The sequence below is a fragment of the Eutrigla gurnardus genome (genome assembly GCF_963514095.1).
Source record: "Eutrigla gurnardus genome assembly, chromosome: 6".
Taxonomy (NCBI): domain Eukaryota; kingdom Metazoa; phylum Chordata; class Actinopteri; order Perciformes; family Triglidae; genus Eutrigla; species Eutrigla gurnardus.
Window position 1 is genome coordinate 2,365,897 of NC_139920.1, and position 18,549 is coordinate 2,384,445.

General features: G+C 44.2%; 1 protein-coding gene across 1 annotated transcript in view; it reads right to left on the minus strand.

The window, feature by feature from the left end:
* Positions 1-18,549, minus strand: part of naaladl2 (N-acetylated alpha-linked acidic dipeptidase like 2) — a gene marked incomplete at both ends in the record, with an annotated part of 796,426 nt that overhangs the window by 399,274 nt on the left and 378,603 nt on the right. Inside the window, one exon of the mRNA XM_084012385.1 lies at positions 4,968-5,155. Within this exon, the coding sequence (XP_083868511.1) occupies positions 4,968-5,155 (188 nt within the window). The remainder of the gene's footprint in view (positions 1-4,967; positions 5,156-18,549) is intronic.

Below are 18,549 nucleotides of genomic sequence, written 5' to 3' on the forward strand. Positions count from 1 at the left end.
ACCGCTGCAACAGGAGACCAAACCGGTTCCTGCATTCCAGCTACCAGACCCTGTCTGAAGTCAGCTGACCAAATCGCCAAGCCGCGATTGTCGCCCGCGGAAGGAAGAAACACGAACTGTTTTCTTTATTCGAGTTCGATCAACGAGAGGAAACACGATCCGCTCTCGTCTGGACTTAGCCGACTCGTCATGACCCCCCGCTGCCGCCGGGACTCCCGAACTACCGCCGCCGCGTTAAGGAACGCCGTCATCGCCAGGACGGACTCGCAGCTTACGCAACGACACCAGTAAGAGGCTATCAGTCTGGGCAGAGACATAAGTTTGATAGTGTAGGATATGCTTGTAATTCTTGTTAACGTGTTTTAAGTTTTGATCACGGACCGCCGAGTCCATTGCTTTCTGTGCTGTTGTGTTTGAATGCTGATTGTGTACCCACGCCGCTGGGTTGATTTCTGTAACGGTGTCTTCGACTAACCTCAGCCATATTCGCAAGCTCAGTAAGCGTCTACTATCAGTTAAAAGACCGCGGTCCCGCTGAATGAACGCCAGTTCATTCACGAGCTCCCGTGTGATAGTAACACGCCTCCTGAGCCTTAGAATATTGCGCGCGCATTCTCCCCCTTTCTTTGTTTGTGTCCCGCTAACACACACACACACATACACCGCCCCACACGTGTCCTACGCCAGCTGTTTCCGGCTCCGGACGCTAAGGACATAGCTCCATCCGGTGGCTGTACCCGGCCATCTCTCGCTCGCTCTCTCTCTCTCGCGATCCTATCGGATGTCAGCGGTTCCGCCCCTGAACGCTGTGAGGAGTAGCTCCATCTGGTAGCTGCACCCGGCCATCTCTCCCTCTCTCTCTCCCTCTCTCGCTACTCCATCTGGCGTCAGTGGCTCCGCCCCTGAACGCTGTGAGGGATAGCTCCATCTGGTGGTTGCGCCCGGCCATATCTCTCTCTCTCTCACTCTCTCCCTCTACACACACGCACACACACACCCGCACACACACACGCACACACACTCCACGTGTGTCTCTTCGTTTGTTAGCTTAGCTTTGTGTGTTAGGTAGTTAGGTAATAAGGTTTTGTTAATTGCAGTGTTATTGATTGTGATCATTATTACTGATTTTAATAAATCTTATTATATTATAACTAGCGGTCTCTTGTGCTTGTTGTGTATATGTCACTGGATAACAGCAGGTTATGAAGGCTAGTGCTTGAATTTCACGCCTTTTTAATTGTTCGATTGTTTCATACTTCTATGCCAATGATCACGATGATTGGCACGTGAGTGTAAAACCTTTTATATTGAGACTGAATACAGTTTTAGGTTATCTTTTCCCTGATCCCAGGGTGGTGCCCCGTTTATTCATGATTATATCATGATAATATATTAAATATAATTATTAATATCGATAATCATATTGACATTAATAATTAGCTGTTGATAACCAAATCTGCTCCTGCTACATCCCCAACAGTACTTTGGGACCGGAGGTTACGGGTGGATGAGTGAGGGGTAAGGAGGTCTTTGAGGTATTGCGGGGTGTTGCTGTAGATGCAAAGGTGGGTGATGAGGGCGATTTTATATTGGATTCTTGAGGTTATGGGTAGCCAGTGGAGGTTCTGAAGAATGGGGGTGATGTGGTCTTATTTCCGGGTTTTCATCAGAGTCCGGGCAGCACAGTTCTGAATGAATTGAAGTTTCTGAAGGTGTTTGTTGGGAATACCAATGAGCAGTCTGTTACAGTAATCAAGCCTGGATGAGATTAGGGCATGGACGAGTTTTTTTGCATCAGAGAAAGTGAGGAGTTTAGAAATGTTCTTGATATGGAAAAAGCAGGTTTTGTACAGATGTTTGATGTGGTTTACAAGTTGTGGGTAGGTAAGTTGTGGGTCCAGCTTCACATTGAGGTTGGTGACTGAGGTAGAGAGGGGGATGTCTTGACCAGAGAAGGAGATGGTGGTTATGACTGGACCTGATGAGGAGTGCCAATTTGTATGGCTTCGGTTTTGGAACTGTTCAGCTGGAGGAAGTTGTGACTCATCCACACCCTAATCTCCTCCAGGCAGTTGGAGAGGGCTAGAGTAGGTGATGATGAGTGGACCGGGGTTGAACGTAGGTTGGGGTCAGTCCGGAGGTACAACGGAGTGTCATCAGCATTACAATGAAAAGAGATGCCATGCCGGCTGATGACACGACCCAGTGGCAGCATGTACAAGATAAAGATGAGGGGTCCTAGGAAAGATCCATGGGGGACACCGCAAGTAACAGGGGCTGTTTGGGACCTGGCAGATCCCAGGCTGGTGTACTCTGTCCTGTCCGCGAGGTAAGCTGTGAACCAGTCCAGTGTGGAATGATGGAGACCAATGTCAGTGTGGAGGCGGAGTAGGAGGATATGGTGGTCGACAGTGTCAAAAGCCGCTAAAAGGCCGAGAAGGATGAGCAGGGAGGGGGATCCAGAATCGGCAGAGATGAGAAGGTCATTGGTTACCCTCAACAGTGCTGTCTCTGTACTATGGGCAGTACGGAAACCAGATTGGAATATTTCAAACAGTGAATGAGATTGTAGATGTTCCTGTAGCTGTACAGCAACAGCTTTTTCAAGCACTTTGGACAGGAATGGAAGTTGGGAAATGGGCCGGTAGTTTGAGACACATTCTGGGTCGAGGTTGGGTTTTTTCAGGAGAGGCTTGATAACGGCAGTTTTGAGTGAGGGCGGGACATAGGGGTGGGAATCGAGAATAGGAAAGCCCGATTTACGCTTGGCCGTGTTTGCCCGAACGGGAGACACAGAGGAGTTCAAATCAGAGACAATGATGGTCAAAAAGTTACTGTAGTGATAGAGAAAGTTAAATACATGAATGGCACAGAAGAAATTCACTATATACACACATATTTAGGGCAGGGAGTGGAAAGGACCATTCCTGGCAAAAGAAATAAATAAAAATAACACCCATAGACACTACCCAAAAGAATAGCCATATTTCATAGACAAAAGCAGCTAGCAGCGTCAAATAACTTCTAGTATAATCCAAACAAGTGTGTGCAACTTTCTATGTTGAGCTTTTCTTTCGTTATAATGGTTTGCAGTGCTTTTGTTAATAAAATGTGTAAAAATTCAAGGTGCGTTTTTTATTTATTTTTAATTTATTGGCTAAAACCCCCTATTATAGTGTATATAAGTATTTATTGAACTACTCAGGAATCGGTAAGAGAATTGATAAGGAATTGGATCGATAGGCAGAATCGACAATGGCATTGGTATTGATAAAAATGTATCAATTCCCACCCCTAGCGGGACATGGCCGGAGTTTAACGAGTGGTTTATTATTTGTGTGATAAGAGGGCTTATGACAGACAGGTTTGATTTGATGAGTGTTGTAGGGATGGGGTCCAAGGGGGAGGTGGAAGGCTTAATTTTTTTTTATGAAATCCTCAACTTCGGTCTGTGTGACTGTAGCAAAGGTGCTGAAAAGTGCCGGTTGAGGGCAGGCAGATGGCAGAAATGGAGCTGGGGAGCCTGAGAGCTGGGACCGGATGGAATTGATCTTGTCTTTGACAGATACAAGAAACCTGTTGCAGTGTTCTGCTGTGGGTTCTGTATGGGTTTGGTTTTTGGGGTTGAAATAGTTTATGGTGGAAAAAAGCTGTTTTGAATTACCCGGACTGTTATTGATGATGTTGGAGTAATAGATGGACCGGGCTTCTTTAAGGGCTGCTACATAGGCCTTCTGGTGATTTTTGTAGGCAAGCTTGTGTACCACCAGACCAGATGATTTGACACGCCTCTCAATGTCACGGCCAGCAGCCTTCATCTTGCGCAGTTCTTTCGTGAACCAGGGGGCAGTGCGGGAGAAAGACACAGTTCTTGTTTTGAGAGGGGCATGTATATCCAGGAGGCAGCGAAGAGAAGGGTTGTAGTGTTCGACTGATTTGTTGACTGATGGAAGGTTGACTGAGGCCAGCAGTTGGAGGTCAGAGTGCAAGATGGCAGGGTTGATGTTTTTTATGTTGCGAAAATTAATATCGCATTTAGGCTGGGGGATGTGGGATGGGCAGGAAATGTCCATGGAAATGATGCTGTGGCCAGGTCATATACTAACAGATGGAGGGAGAGTCCGAGATGACCAGCTCTAAAGTGCGCCCCCTGGTGTGTTTAGGTGCATCAACATGCTGTGTGAGGTTGAGACAGTCCAGTACATGAAGGAAATCAGCTGGGATTATCAATGTGAATGTTCATATCGCCAAGTATGATGTTATTGGATGATAGAGGTGAGAAGGTCGTGAATCTCTGTGATGAAGGATGGATGTGGTTTGGGCGGCCGGTAGATCAGTACAGCATTGATCTTGGAAGGGGGTTTTGATTTGAAGGCCAGATATTCAAAAGAGGACACATCAGGGAGAGACAGAGGAGACAGCTTGAGAGTGTCGCGGCAAATTACGAGCCCTCTGCAGCTAACCGGGGGGACAGGCTTCATTTAATGATGAAAAAACCTCAGGTTGGTGCCAGGTCTCAGTGAGGCACATCAGGTCAATATCTTTATCAAGAATGTGATCATGAACCAGGCTTGATTTATTTGACAGGGACTGGGCATTAAAAAGTTCAGTTTTAACGTGGGATTGATCATTAGACCTCTGGATGGGACAGAGCAGGCTGGGATCCACACCTCTCCTTCCATCACACACAGCATGGCACAGTCTCGCAATGTTCCCGGCGATATTCCTTACCGCGGTGGCGGCACTCTGATGACTCTGATGCCACTATTGTCTTCATATTTAGTATATATATTAGCTGCTAGCTAGCTTGACTATATTCTAACATGCCCTAGCAGCAGAATATGTGGGTTAAGAAGGCTTTTCCTGAAAAAACGAAAAGGTTTCTCTCCATTTGTGTTGTGATCCTTATATAGCTTCTGACCCCAATGCTGACATTTAATAAAAGAGATGAGCTTGTGCTTGCTGACCTTTCCCCACTCATATGACCCGATGTTCCCTAGGGCCGAGCCTCCCCATGAGCAAAACACGATGGTACGGTCCAGCACCATTCCTTGTTTGGTCTGCTCAGTCAGTGCCGCGATCAGCTGATTCATTATGGCTGAAGTCCCACCTCCATGGCTGCTGTCATGACGACTGCCAACCAGCACATAGCGGTCTGAAAACAGATTTGAAAAAAAAGAGAAGAAAAAGTTTAGTTATGTATTAAATTATGTTGTTCTAGGTAAATAATATATAACTACATGACACTTATTCATTTTATATGTATGTATGGGCTAATTATGTCCACATTTACTTAGCATAACAAACATATTGCTAAACAGTCATGAGGGTTTAGTTTCCAGTTCTTGTCAAAGCAGTAGCGGAAGTTGTGCTGTACAGACCAGAGCAGCAACACTGAAATAAGCATCAATTTACACAGCTCATAGGCACAAATAAAACAACACATAGGCATGAAGATTTCAAATTCAGCAAGAATCAAACGTTGGCGTCAAATGCTACATCATTAATAGATTATATTGGCTTCAGTCAGAGTGTCGATCTCTGATCTTCAGATCTTCCTGCTTTCTTACAGTGCAAACCCTTTTCCTGATTGCTCTCACCTCTGCTTGCGATTTTCTGCTGATATTTTTGCTTTTTGTTTGTGGTAAATTACGAGCAGCGGCTCCTGGACACTTATATATCACTGGGACTATACATTTTTGTAGATAGTAGGCTATTGCCATAATTTAACATTCTTAGTATTGTGTAAGCTTGGCCTACCGATAGCACAAGCCGTCACTGAGACGTGGGGAGACGTGACACAGAGCTTAAGCGAATTAATAGCAAGATGCCTCCCTTCTCTGCAGACGACTACCACAAACTTCTACAAAAGATTGCAGTACTGAAAACTAAAATGAATAGGTTAGAAGTGAATGTTGAAGTAAATGGACAATGTGGGAACGACACCACTTTACCGTGGACTCAAAACAGTGGACATGATATTGCTAACACACTGCTAGTTAGCACTACAGAGAAACAGGAGGGCCGTGTGCAAGGTAATAAATCTACAAGTTATCTCTGGAACTCTCTTGGTGCTAAGCCTTAAAGTAAATCACCTCCCAGAGAAAGGGCGATTAACAGGCAGAGCCCAGCGCAGCAAGATTTGTGATGTGACCGGCTGGCCTGCTTTACCATCCCAGCATAGCACCTCTTCATCCCCTGCTCCTAGCAGGACAGAGCCCTAGACAGCTGCTAAAGGGAGGAATAACAAAAAAATTCATAAACAACCATGTGTACAACTGGAGAACAGATATGCTCCCGTGGATCCCCGTCTAACAACCCGGATACTATTTAATCTACTCAAAACGGGGTAAGAGCTGAAAGAAAAGGCTACAGAGAAAAGCTCACGACTGAGCCTGAGACTCTGATTGTGGGTGACTCTGCTGTTGAAGATATGAGAAGCTTTTGCAGTAAAAACACCAAAGTTGTATGCTTCTCCAAGGACATGGTGTCTGACATGAGAGAAAAAAAATCATGGATATCATGACTGAGCACCCAACAGTGAAAAACATCATGTTGTGCATAGGGTCAAATGATATTGTGAAACAGCAGTCTGAAGCAAGATTTTACTGATCTGCTATACACAGTCAGCTGTCTGAATATTGACGTGTCCATCAGTGGGTATCTGCCACAGAAAAGGAGTCGAAATATAATCGAGACTTGGGATCACTGAAAGCAGATGGACTACACAGAAAAAAATCTGAAAATTAGGGACACAGTCAGTGCATCAGGTGCAGGACACGTGTTGTCCATGAGTCCACTCAAAATCAATTCAAAAACCATGGCACAATTTCATGTGATTAACCATAAAACCTTGGAGGACACCTGAAATCCTCCTCCTGCTGCCTTGATATTCTGCCAACAGGCTCGCTCTCTCTGTGTATGTTCCCCCGGAGTCCCTGTGCTTTCTCGCCTAGCAGGTCTCCCTGGATTGTGGTGGAACCTGATCCGAACTGCACTGACACTGTGTTCTTGTTTGACTCTTAACGCTTGTATTTTTAAGGCGGCTGACTATTGATTAAAGAAATTGACTAAAATCGGCATCTCTACTGTTACTACTCCCAGGTTCACTCCTGAGAGTCTGGCTGTGCTTTCCTGTCCAGCAGAGTCTGCTCAGGTCCTGACCATTGCAGACTGCTAACTGGCCTGATGTGGGAAACACCATATTGTAGCTACACCTGCCCGCTGTGTGACTGCTCAATAACTACTGTTGTTTGGTCTACGGCGACACGGTTGGGATGGATCCATCCCGTTGTGGCTGTGCCTGCTGCCATATACCTGGGCTGCAGGAGATTTCTGCCCAAAAGCCTATTAAGGCAGTTTTTTTCTCCACTGTCGCTGTAACACTTGCCCCTGGGTGACAGGGGCGGACTGGCCATCTGTATGATCTGGAGAATCACAGAACGGCCGATACTCCAGGACGGCCGGCCACGCAGTCATCACCTGTTTTTTTCCCCCTGCTAATCTACTGTTTCACACTCCAGTACGGTAGGTGGCAGCTATGCACCTTTAAGTTGGATGCCAGCTGCCCCGAAGAAGAAGTAGTAGCAGCAGCAAAGAATCAAGACTTTCGGTAAAAGGTGGCCGCTCGGAAAGATTCAGGGCACGCCCTCTCAAATGGCCGTTCACTCGCCGTGTTTCCATTAGCCCAAGAGGGATTTACTAGACCCCGGAGGTGACGTACATCTCTGAATGGGTTTTGATCGCCAGTGATCAGCTGATCAGTGATACAACTGCGCGCTGTTCTTCCTCAAAGTGAAAAATACAGAATGGATAACACCAGTAAAAAACGGAAAGAAAAAGGTGGGGCTGAGAAGGCGAGGGAAAAAGAAATTGCGACATTTAGATAGCAAAGCCGCTAAATGTCGCAAACTAACATGTTCATTAGCACAGCCGGCAGCAGCACAGCCAGCAGCAGCACAGTTCAGCCTCAACAAGATAGGGCCACCTGTGATGATGAGGGACAGAGAGATGAGCTGGTTCCACAGACAGATACAGGGCAAGTAAGAATGGAACATGAGAGAGGAGGAAAGAGAGTTACTTGCTAGGGCTGATGTTAGGAAATGTTATTCAGGTTGCTACATTTTTAAATATACCCAGTTTGTGTTGCTCAGTACAATGCAAAAAATGAAATGAAATAATGATTACAGTAGTTAAAATAGCTAAACTTAAACATTTTAGCTGTAAAATGCCACATGCAGTAGTAGCTGATATTAAGAAATTAAGAAAAATCTTGTAAGGAATGCCCAGTCTGTTGCTATCAAATTCTGAAACGCTACAACCTCTTCACAGATGCCTATCATATCCTTGGCTGGGGATACAGGTTCCTCCTTACTCTGCCTGTTACACAGGTAGCCTGTGAGAGAAGTTTCTCTGTTCTCAAACACATCAAAAGTCGAATAAGGAGCACACAGTCACAAGAACACCTGGAAGCATTCATGCTTATGACCACAGAGAAAGACATCCTTATGTCCCTTGACAATGACTTGGTCATAGACAGAGTTGCAGAAAAAAAGCGAAAAAAGTTGCACAAAAATTGACGTTGCCTAGCCCGAGATGTGTACCAGCCTGGCAGCCTTCCAGAATAGCTCCAATGCTAACCCATAGGGGGACATTTTATCTGCTTTTCTGGGCCTCAGAAAATAATTCCAAGACCTATGCAACACAGGTTGGGTCCTTACGACACACGACAGCGCTTGTTTAGCTCAAATAGTGTGGCGAAACGACATAAATATGTGTTTTTGCAGTTACTCACCTCAAATCACCCCGTAGACATTAGCAGTAGAGTGCCGGGCACGCGCTCGTCCCTCCCACTCACCACAGAAACGAAAAACGTTTCATCGTAGTTTTGATTTTGTATCCATAAAGAAACGATCGAGCAGTGCAGTCGTCATGTCCATAATGAATCCATGAAGCTGTTATGTGTATATGTATGACTATGTTACAACATAGCAACGACTGCTTACAGCTAAACAGCAGCCCATAGCCAAAACAATGCAAGTCTCGCGCAAGTTCCCGTCTGATGTCCTCTCTGGCTTGAAAACAGCTCCAGCTCCACACTATTTGAGCTAAACGAGTGCTGTCGTGTCTCGTAAGGACCCAACCTCTGTTGCATAGGTCTTGGAATTATTTTCTGAGGCCCAGAAAAGCAGATAAAACTTGCCCCTATGGGTTAGCATCTCGCAACACATCTTGGGCTAGGTCACATCAATTTTTGTCTGTTTTTTTGCTTCTAATAAGTCAGGATGACTCTGGGGACAACGAAAACGGGGTAAAAAATGAGATGATGTTTGTTGTGATATGATACTATAAAACAAATTGAATTGAATTAAAAATGCTGCAGTTTGGGTAGTACTCCTTACAAACTGACCCCTTTGCACATGATATGTGACACACCCACCTGCAGCATTATGGCAAAAACAACCGACATAGAACCACCCACTTGCCACCCCCCCCACCAGCCAGCAGGCAAGTACCCAGAGCACCAGCAGCCCCCCCAGCTAGGGCATGGCCCATAGAGGGACAACAGATGGCCATATAAATGAGGACCATTTACGGCCAGATCCCAATCCAGGCCATATTCCACCAAGTGTAAATGACAGGGCCCCACACACGTGTCGCGTGTCGCGACACACGTGTCGCACGCAATCCTCGCGCCCTCGGGCATTTAATCTGATTTAATAAAGGAAGCAGCAGTGTTTATTTATCGGTTTAATATATCGGCGTGTTAGCTGATATCCGATAATACATTTTAACGTCAATATCGGCCGATACCGATACCTTGCCAATAATATCGTGCATCCCTAAAAATGAATGAAGTGAACTCACTGGGGGAATAAAATGGTTTACAGTTGATGATGCACATTTCCAGAACAGGTGAAAAATGTTGTAGAGTCACTCCTTACACTAGCCACTGTTCTTCAGGGGAATTATAAAGTAAATGTATGATAGTATAGCTCAGTAAAATAATCACAAATTGGCGTTTGAAGGATAACACATTCCCCCACGTTCACACACAAACATGAATACTCTGGGCTTCTTTGTATGCCTTCCATTTGCTACAGAGACAGAGTGTTGAGTTTTGGATACACAAAGCAGCTTCCTACAGGCAAAACAAAGAACAAAGCAAAGCTCATCACTCCAACACTGAGTGCTGATGACTTTGTTCAAGAAAAGAGGTGCTTAGAGAAGCCTGCTAGCTTAGCCTAAGAATCTGACAACATATTATTGCACTGAGAGCAGCTTCCAGGGTAAATCAACCATTACTGCAAACAGCTTCAAATCAGTCAGATGTGAAAGTACCATTTGTTTTATTTATTCATTTAATAATATATTTTTATCATGAATATCTATATTGCTCAGTATTCACACAAAAGGTTAAATGAAGCATCATACCATCATAACGGATCATTAACGGTTCAGCAGGCACCAACTGAGGCTTAGTGTAGTCGATGGTGGATGATTTCTTCAGGTTCGTGGTTGTCTTACATCTAAATGACGGACCTTCTTCCTCCTTCTAGAGGCATTAAGCTCAGATATAGCTTCCCTCACCTCGACGAGCAATATCTTGTGTGATTTCCTCATTAGATAATGGTATAAATTCTGCACGGGAAATGGATTTGGGGTTGGGTGTATCACAGGAACCATCTGCACAAACTATGGAGGGAGTATACAGCTGGTGTAGTTTAAGGGGCACAAACAACCACCAGGGAGTGCACGTGAGCAGTCGGGACTGCGTTCTTTTGTCCTACTACAGCCACGCCTCAACAAATCAGCTGGACTGAACGCTGGTCTTAAGTCATCAGAGAACTGTGCTGACATTGAGTGTCTTTTGTGTTAATGCTAAGGTGTTGCATATTATATACGCAAAGTATGTGATGCTTCAGAACTACAACTACTCCTGCTTTCTGTTATAATGTAAATGTTCATATACAACCAGTGTGCATAGTCATGCTTCCAAAGCCTGAGGAAGACTGACAGAAAAGTAGAAACCAAATGATTAAGTCCACTGATTTTATTTTAAGTGGACCTAACTGATAAAATGTTTAAACCACAGGAGGTCTTCCTCGGGTCAAGTGAGGTGAAGATCACGCCTTTATTTAATTGATAATTAATGATTAAGCATCACCGCGTTATCTCCTAATTACCCTGAATGAGTCATCTGATATCAGACATTTTCAGAGAGGAAAGACGAGACAAATTTGTCCACTTCTCTTATCTCATTGTGTCTGTGTCTGTCTGTGATCGAATTGGGAATCTGGACTTGCATCTGTACTGGAATGATTATGAGATTTAAGGACACTGTAATATGTTGATATGCTTTATGTTAACTTTCTGACATAGCTATCTATTATGCACATGATTTGCTGATTTATGTGAAAAATAATAAAAAATATATAGGGGACAACAAGCAAATCATGTAATAATAACTAATTCTTTAACTATTTGGTGGAATTATAGAGTTATTTGAGTAATACTAAGTAAAACATAGCAATGGTTTGTTTACGGTGCTAGAGACGATTGCACTAGACTCTATACCTGTCATGATTGTAGGTTTTTGTTGTTTTGGTCTCCGGGTTTATTTTGTAGTCATTCAGTCTTGTGTTGCCACGCGTTTTTCTTGTCTTGGTTTCCCTCCTTTTTTCTGTCTCCCAACTTTGTCTCATTAGGCTTGTTCGAGATGAACAGCGCCTCGCCTGGAAAGTAGACGAGAGCAGGCAGAGCAGCAGGAGGCGGAGCCTAAAAGCTGCGCTCCAGTCAGACAGTTTACATCTGCCTTCGAAGATTTGGCAGGAAGTTATAGAAAAAGTTACATCCTGTTAGACATGATCTGTAGACTATCTGCAGTTTGCGACCACTTTGCATTTATTTATATTTGTTCATAATAGTGATGGTTTGACGAGAGCCGGATTAGAGCCGGCTCTTTGAAGTGAACAACGGGAGCCACAAAAGGTCTCAATGTTTCTGATCTTTTTGTGACTGATCCTTCATTGTCTGATCACTTCTGTGTTTTCTTTAATATTTCTTTCATTCCTGACACACAAACAGAATCAAATAAGGTAAAAAAGCGCTACATCAATGAACATGCCAATGTACTCTTTAAAAATGCCATCTCCTCGTTACCACCTCTAAACCCATGTCATGCTGATGATCTTGTAAACATCTTTAATTCCAAAATTCTGAATGTCATAGATGTCATTGCACCTGCTACGGTTAAAACAATTTCTGGTAAGCAAAAGGCACCCTGGAGAAAAGCTGCTGTTGTGACAGCCCAGAGAAGAGAGTGCAGCAAGGCTGAACAAATCTGGCGGAGTACTAAATTTCATATTCACCATGACATCTATAAAGAGAGCCTCCGGGCCTACAATTTAGTCTTAAAAAGTGCGAGGGAAACATTCTTCTCCAATATCATAACCAACAACACTAATAAGGCAAAAACCCTATTTGCAAGTGTTGACAGACTGATAAACCCCCCCCCCCCCCCCCCCCCAACACAAATACCAGCTTAACTCCATTCCACGCAGAAATGCAATGAGTTTGCATTGTTTTATACTAATAAAATTGAAGGCATCAGACGCGCCATCAATATCTCAAACAAAAAAGTTGGATCACCACCCTGTTCAGGCAAAAGTAACACAGCAATGATGGCAAGCTTTAATGCCATAGACTCTAAAACTCTAGTGGAAACGGTGACAAATCTAAAATCATCCACCTGCTGCCTTGATGCTTTACCTACCAACTTTTTTAAGACTGTTTTTGACTGCCTATCAATAGACGTATTGCAAATAGTTAATAACTGCATTCAATCAGGCAATTTCCCAAAGGCCTTCAAAACTGCAGTCATTAAACCTCTTCTAAAAAAGCGGAGCCTAGATGCCTCTATTATCAACAACTACAGACCAATTTCAAATCTACCCTTCATAAGTAAAATAATTGAGAAAGTTGTCCTCCAACAACTAAATCACTTCCTGGCTTCAACTGGCTGCCACAACAACTTCCAGTCAGGATTTCGACCTTTTCATAGCACCGAGACGGCCCTTATTAAAGTTGTAAATGACATCCATCTTAACACAGACTCTGGCAAAACTTCAATTTTAATGCTATTAGACCTCAGTGCTGCATTTGACACTATCGATCACTCAATACTTTTGGACAGGTTGGAAAACTGGGTGGGGCTCTCAGGCACAGTCTTAAGCTGGTTCAAGTCATATCTACAAGATAGGAACTATTTTGTTTCCATTGGCGACTTTGTATCAGAACCTACCAATGTAACGTGTGGAGTCCCCCAAGGTTCAATCTTGGGGCCGACTTTATTCAACATCTACATGCTCCCACTAGGACAAATCATGCAAAATAATAACATTGACCACCATTGCTATGCCGATGACAACCAAATCTATGTAGCACTATCACCAAACGACTATCGCCCCATAGATCTTCTGTGCCAGTTCATTGAGCAAGTCAAAGACTGGATGTGCCAAAACTTCCTACAACTAAATGAGGACAAAACTGAGATAATTGTTTTTGGTGCTAAAAAAGAAAGGTTTAAAGTAATTCAACACCTTCACTCTCTGTCCCTGAAAACCTCAAACAAAGCCAGAAATCTTGGGGTTATTATGGATTCTGATTTACATTTCGACAGTCACATTAAATCAGTAACAAAATCAGCCTGCTATCACCTCAAAAATGTAGCAAGACTTAGAGGGCTCATGTCAGCTCAAGACTTAGAAAAACTTGTACATGCCTTTATTACTAGTAGGCTAGACTACTGTAATGCCCTACGAGTGTTAAATAAAGGTTTGATATTGTACAGCACTGCAGTGTCATACCAGAGTGAAGACATGCAAGGAAATCTACGAGTAAAAGTATTGTTTACTTTGAAGGAGAGAATGTTTGAGTTACTTGCCTAGCGAATTCATCTTGTGTCAAATTGACACAGTGGTTGGACTCAACTAATGTCACTTTCTTTGCAGTCGAGTGCTCTGATGTAGATACAGATTTTGTAGAATTATTGCAATGTTTGTTTATGAAAGCTAAGCTAAGTGATGCTGCATTGTATGTTGGAAAACCTGAGGTAACTCATGCTCCCCATGCAAAATTCAAGGAAAATATATTAATTATTATATGACTAAGTTAATTATTAATAATTATAATTAATTAATTATTATATGACTAACCCCCCCCCCCCCAATCTGTGTATTTTCAATGTCTGCATTTGAGTCAAACCTCTTGGTAAATCGTATAACAATGTTTTGTAATGGGATTTGTTGACAGTGATAACATTTACATTATTAAATTCCGTATAATCAAGGGCATCATGTCAAATTTGACACATGCATTTTATTGATTTCCTGTTACAGATTCAGGTGAGCTCATTCAGGTCATTTGAGCAAGTAGGAATGTTTAACTAGAGTTGGTATCACAAATGTTTCCTCCACCTGATACAGATTTACAGTGTCATATTTTTCAAGCTAATCTCACAATCATGTCAATTTAATGAAAAGAGCATACAGGTGGGCAGTATGAGACTATAATTGTGTGATGTGTCATCTGAGTGAGAGCTAGTCCGAGTTTGACCTGGCTGATATATCTGCTGATTCTAGCTTATTGTCAATATTGTTATGTCAGCCAATACGTAAAAAGAAATTGAAGTACAGAGATGGCATTCTGGGTTGAAGGTCAAGGCAAAAAGCCTGCCATCAGAGTGTGGCAAGATGTGATAAATCATACAAATGGGGATCCCCACGTGTGTCTCTCCTCAAAGGCATTTAAGGTGATCCTTTGTAGTGTGAAGAATGAAAAGTTCTGTTTTACTTTCTCAACCTGCAGGTGGGCTTTCTTGTCAGATTCCATATTTATAAAGCTGAAACACTGAAACGTACATTTTATTTAAGCATTGTATATAGCATTACAGATTCATGCAAAGTCTGTATTGTTGTGGGTAGTATGGGTTAAAACAAGTTAATGTGCATGAACATTCATTCTGTTTAGAGTCGACCTAAATTACTACGGAAAAGACATGATCAAAAGCCAACAACTGGTTAAAGTGTCCCTCCTTCTAGAGATGTGTGACCCATATTATCTGCTTTAGTGGCCCATTATGGTGACTAATATCACCATAATCAGTGATTGGCAAGACAGGTACAGTAGCTACAAACTGCCACGAGCAGAGGGGAAGGCGTGAGAGGAGGGCATGTTAAAGGGACTCTGACAACTAAAAAGGACAAGAGTAAAAACAGCAAAGCAGAAGGGCCATTTAAACATTCAAAATACATAATACTGTATGTTGGGAGGAGACAATGAGGGAAAAAAACATTTATTTAAAACATATGCCGGTATGTCAAACTGTCATGAATCCCCTGAAATAAAGAACTATCTTGAAATAAACCAACACAGGGACAGGATAGTCTGGACCAGATTTCAGGATTATGTAACCCTGTAGGCATTTTTGAGGAAAAGTTGTTATACAGCATTTTGAGATAGTTCAAAGGGTCCTTAATACAAATCCACCGTATAACTTTTTTTAGGACCCCAGTTTCTCCATAAAAAATGGATGCCTTGCTCTTATAGGTAACATTAGGATAAACATTTTAACTTTTATGTATCACCACAAAACCTTTCCAGTTTTTCACTAACATTAAGTATTTTTTGTATTGCAAGTTTTCTGAAATGTAATGTTTACATATGCAAATGAGGCTTAATCTAATTAAATGTGCGCTAATATGCACAAATTTCCAAACTTGACACGTACACATTGGATGAAGCCATTTGAGGGGAAAAGTTGTTTTACATGATATTTTGAAGGTTCAATGTCTCCCGAATATGAATCCACTATATAACATAAGGGTACCAGTTCTTCATATTTTGTACTGAAACAATAAGCGTCTCACACATTTGCAAAACACAACTGTATGAATGGGGTAAAAAAAAAAAAGACATAGATACCACGTAAAACACAGTTTTCCATCCCATGGTCTCAGGGGACGGCAGAATTGGCTGCTGCATGTGGGCCTGGACCAAAGCCTGGAAGTGAACGCTGAATGTGGAAGTAGAGAAAATCTCCGGTTGGTGGCAGTCTTTCTATTGTCATGCCCTTCACAAACGTGCTTACTCGAACATCATGACTTGTCCGCATGACCAATAAAGTTCTCCCACTTTGCAGGAAGAGGCAAATTCCCGCTCTGAATTGGTCTTCTGATTGATTCTGAGCACAATTACACAGAAGCGCCACTTTTAAGATTGAAAGCATTTCAGTCAGGACCACTTTGTCAAAAAGAATCTTTATTTATTTGCACAAGTTTCATTTGGCGGTATGGTACTGTTCTGGGACTCCCTGCTCTTCCACGCGCTTGCGTGGAAAGCCTGAGGCAGGAAGAGCACCTTCCTGCCCTTCATGAGCCATCATGAACGGCATAAGCAGGGAGCGTAGCAGCAAAGAAAAACCCAGACAGAGCAGAGCAACCAACAAGAACAATGGTAAGGTACATAACAGATGACGGGAGGAGCTGGGGTGGAGGTGGGTTGAAAACGCCGGCAGAGGAAGCAACGAGGGAGGTCAGGCTAGAGCAGTTTAAATAGTGCGCTCTGAATGCAATTTCCCAATAGGAAGCGAGCACGGGGAGTCAGCTGAGCCGTCAGCTGATCTCCTCGGTTTTGACAGCTACGCTGTTGCTGCTGATTTAGAGCTTGATGTCGTGGCCTGCCAGAACTAACGCTACGCTTGATTTTTGTTTTCAGGTCAAATGGCTTTTTGAATAGGAGCGCTAGGGGCACTGCTATGATAGCATCAAAATCACTATTTTTAAAACACTAAGAAGGCTCAACAAAACATGAAACTTTGCTCGTAGTATCACCAGGGTCTCTACACATGAACTCGAGCATTGGGAACATTGTTTGTGTAGCCTACAAGAAGTTCCTTAAAATAACAAGACTGGACCTAACCTATCGATGTAGGTCCTGTGCTAACAAAAACGTCTTTAAAGCAAACTATTTGTATACTAAAAATGTTATCAAGGCTCGAGTTCGTAGAGAGCCTGATAATACTACAAGCAAAGTGTCATGTTGTGTCGAGCCGTCTTAGTATTTTTAAAACTAGCAATTTGAATGCACTCATAGTAGTGCCCCCAGTGCTCCCATTTGACCCGAAAAAAAAAAAAAAAAATCAATCTTAGGCTTCAGATGTTAAGTTATCTGATGTACAAAATAATTCAAAATATGAATGGGAGCCCAACATCCGGCTATTATCCCTTTTCCTAGGCTTGGCTCCATGGGTGTTTCTACTTCAGGTTATACCTGTCAGGTTCTGGACAAGACGTGGACTCGAAAACAGGAGGTGAGGACCCAAATGCAGAAAAAAGGGAGTTATTTCAATAATAAACTAAATACAAAACAAAAACTAAGACAAAAAACAAAGTACCAAACCAGGAAGACCACAAGGCAAAAACAAGGCCGTCAAAAGAAACACGAAAGAAAACCAGAACACAAAGGGACACGGAAGGCAGGACGCAGGTACAGAGAACAATCCAGGGACATGACGTGGTGCAGCATGCAGGGGAAGACAGTGGCGACAGTGACAGCAACATCGACAAACGACATCGACAATGAACCAACAAGAGACAGGGGAAACACACAGACTATATACACAGGGAGGCAGGGAGCTGACGAGGGACAGGTGAAACACATCAGGGCAGGCATGGTAATCAACACGAGAGGGTGGGGGAGTCAAGACAGTGGAAACAACAAGGACCAGGAAGTACGAGACAGGAACTGACACTGAGGACAAAATAAAACAGGAAATCAAAACCAATGAAACAGAACATGACAAAAACACAGATCGTGACATAACCCCCCCCTCAAGGGACGGATCCCAGACGTCCCCAAGGTTCATGATACGTAGGGCGGGTGGAGGGGGCCAGGAGGAGGGGTTCAAGATACGTAGGGTGGGTGGAGGGGGTCTGGGGGCAGGGCTCAGGAGGCCGGGCATGAGGGCGACCCAGTGGACGGGGCCGCTCAGGAGGCCGGGCATGAGGGCGCCCCAGTGGACGGGGCCGCTCAGGAGGCCGGGCATGACGGCGACCTGGCGGGCGGGACCGCTCAGGAGGCCGGGCATGTGGGCGACCTGGCGGGCGGGACCGCTCAGGAGGCCGGGCATGAGGGCGACCTGGCGGGCGGGACCGCTCAGGAGGCCGGGCATGAGGGCGACCTGGCGGGCGGGACCGCTCAGGAGGCCGGACATGAGGGCGACCTGGCGGGCGGGACCGCTCAGGAGGCCGGGCATGAGGGCGACCTAGCGGGCGGGACCGCTCAGGAAGGCGACGTGGAGCAGGCGTAGGACGACCCCCCGTCGGAACAGGAACGGGTGATGAGCGGACCTCCTGAAGGCTGCGTGGAGCAGGCGTGGGACGGCCCCCCGTCGGAACAGGAATGGGTGACAGGCGAACCCCCAATAGGTGTGGGACGGTCCCCTGTCTGGGCTGGTGCCGGGCGATCCTCCGCCGGGACTGGTGACGG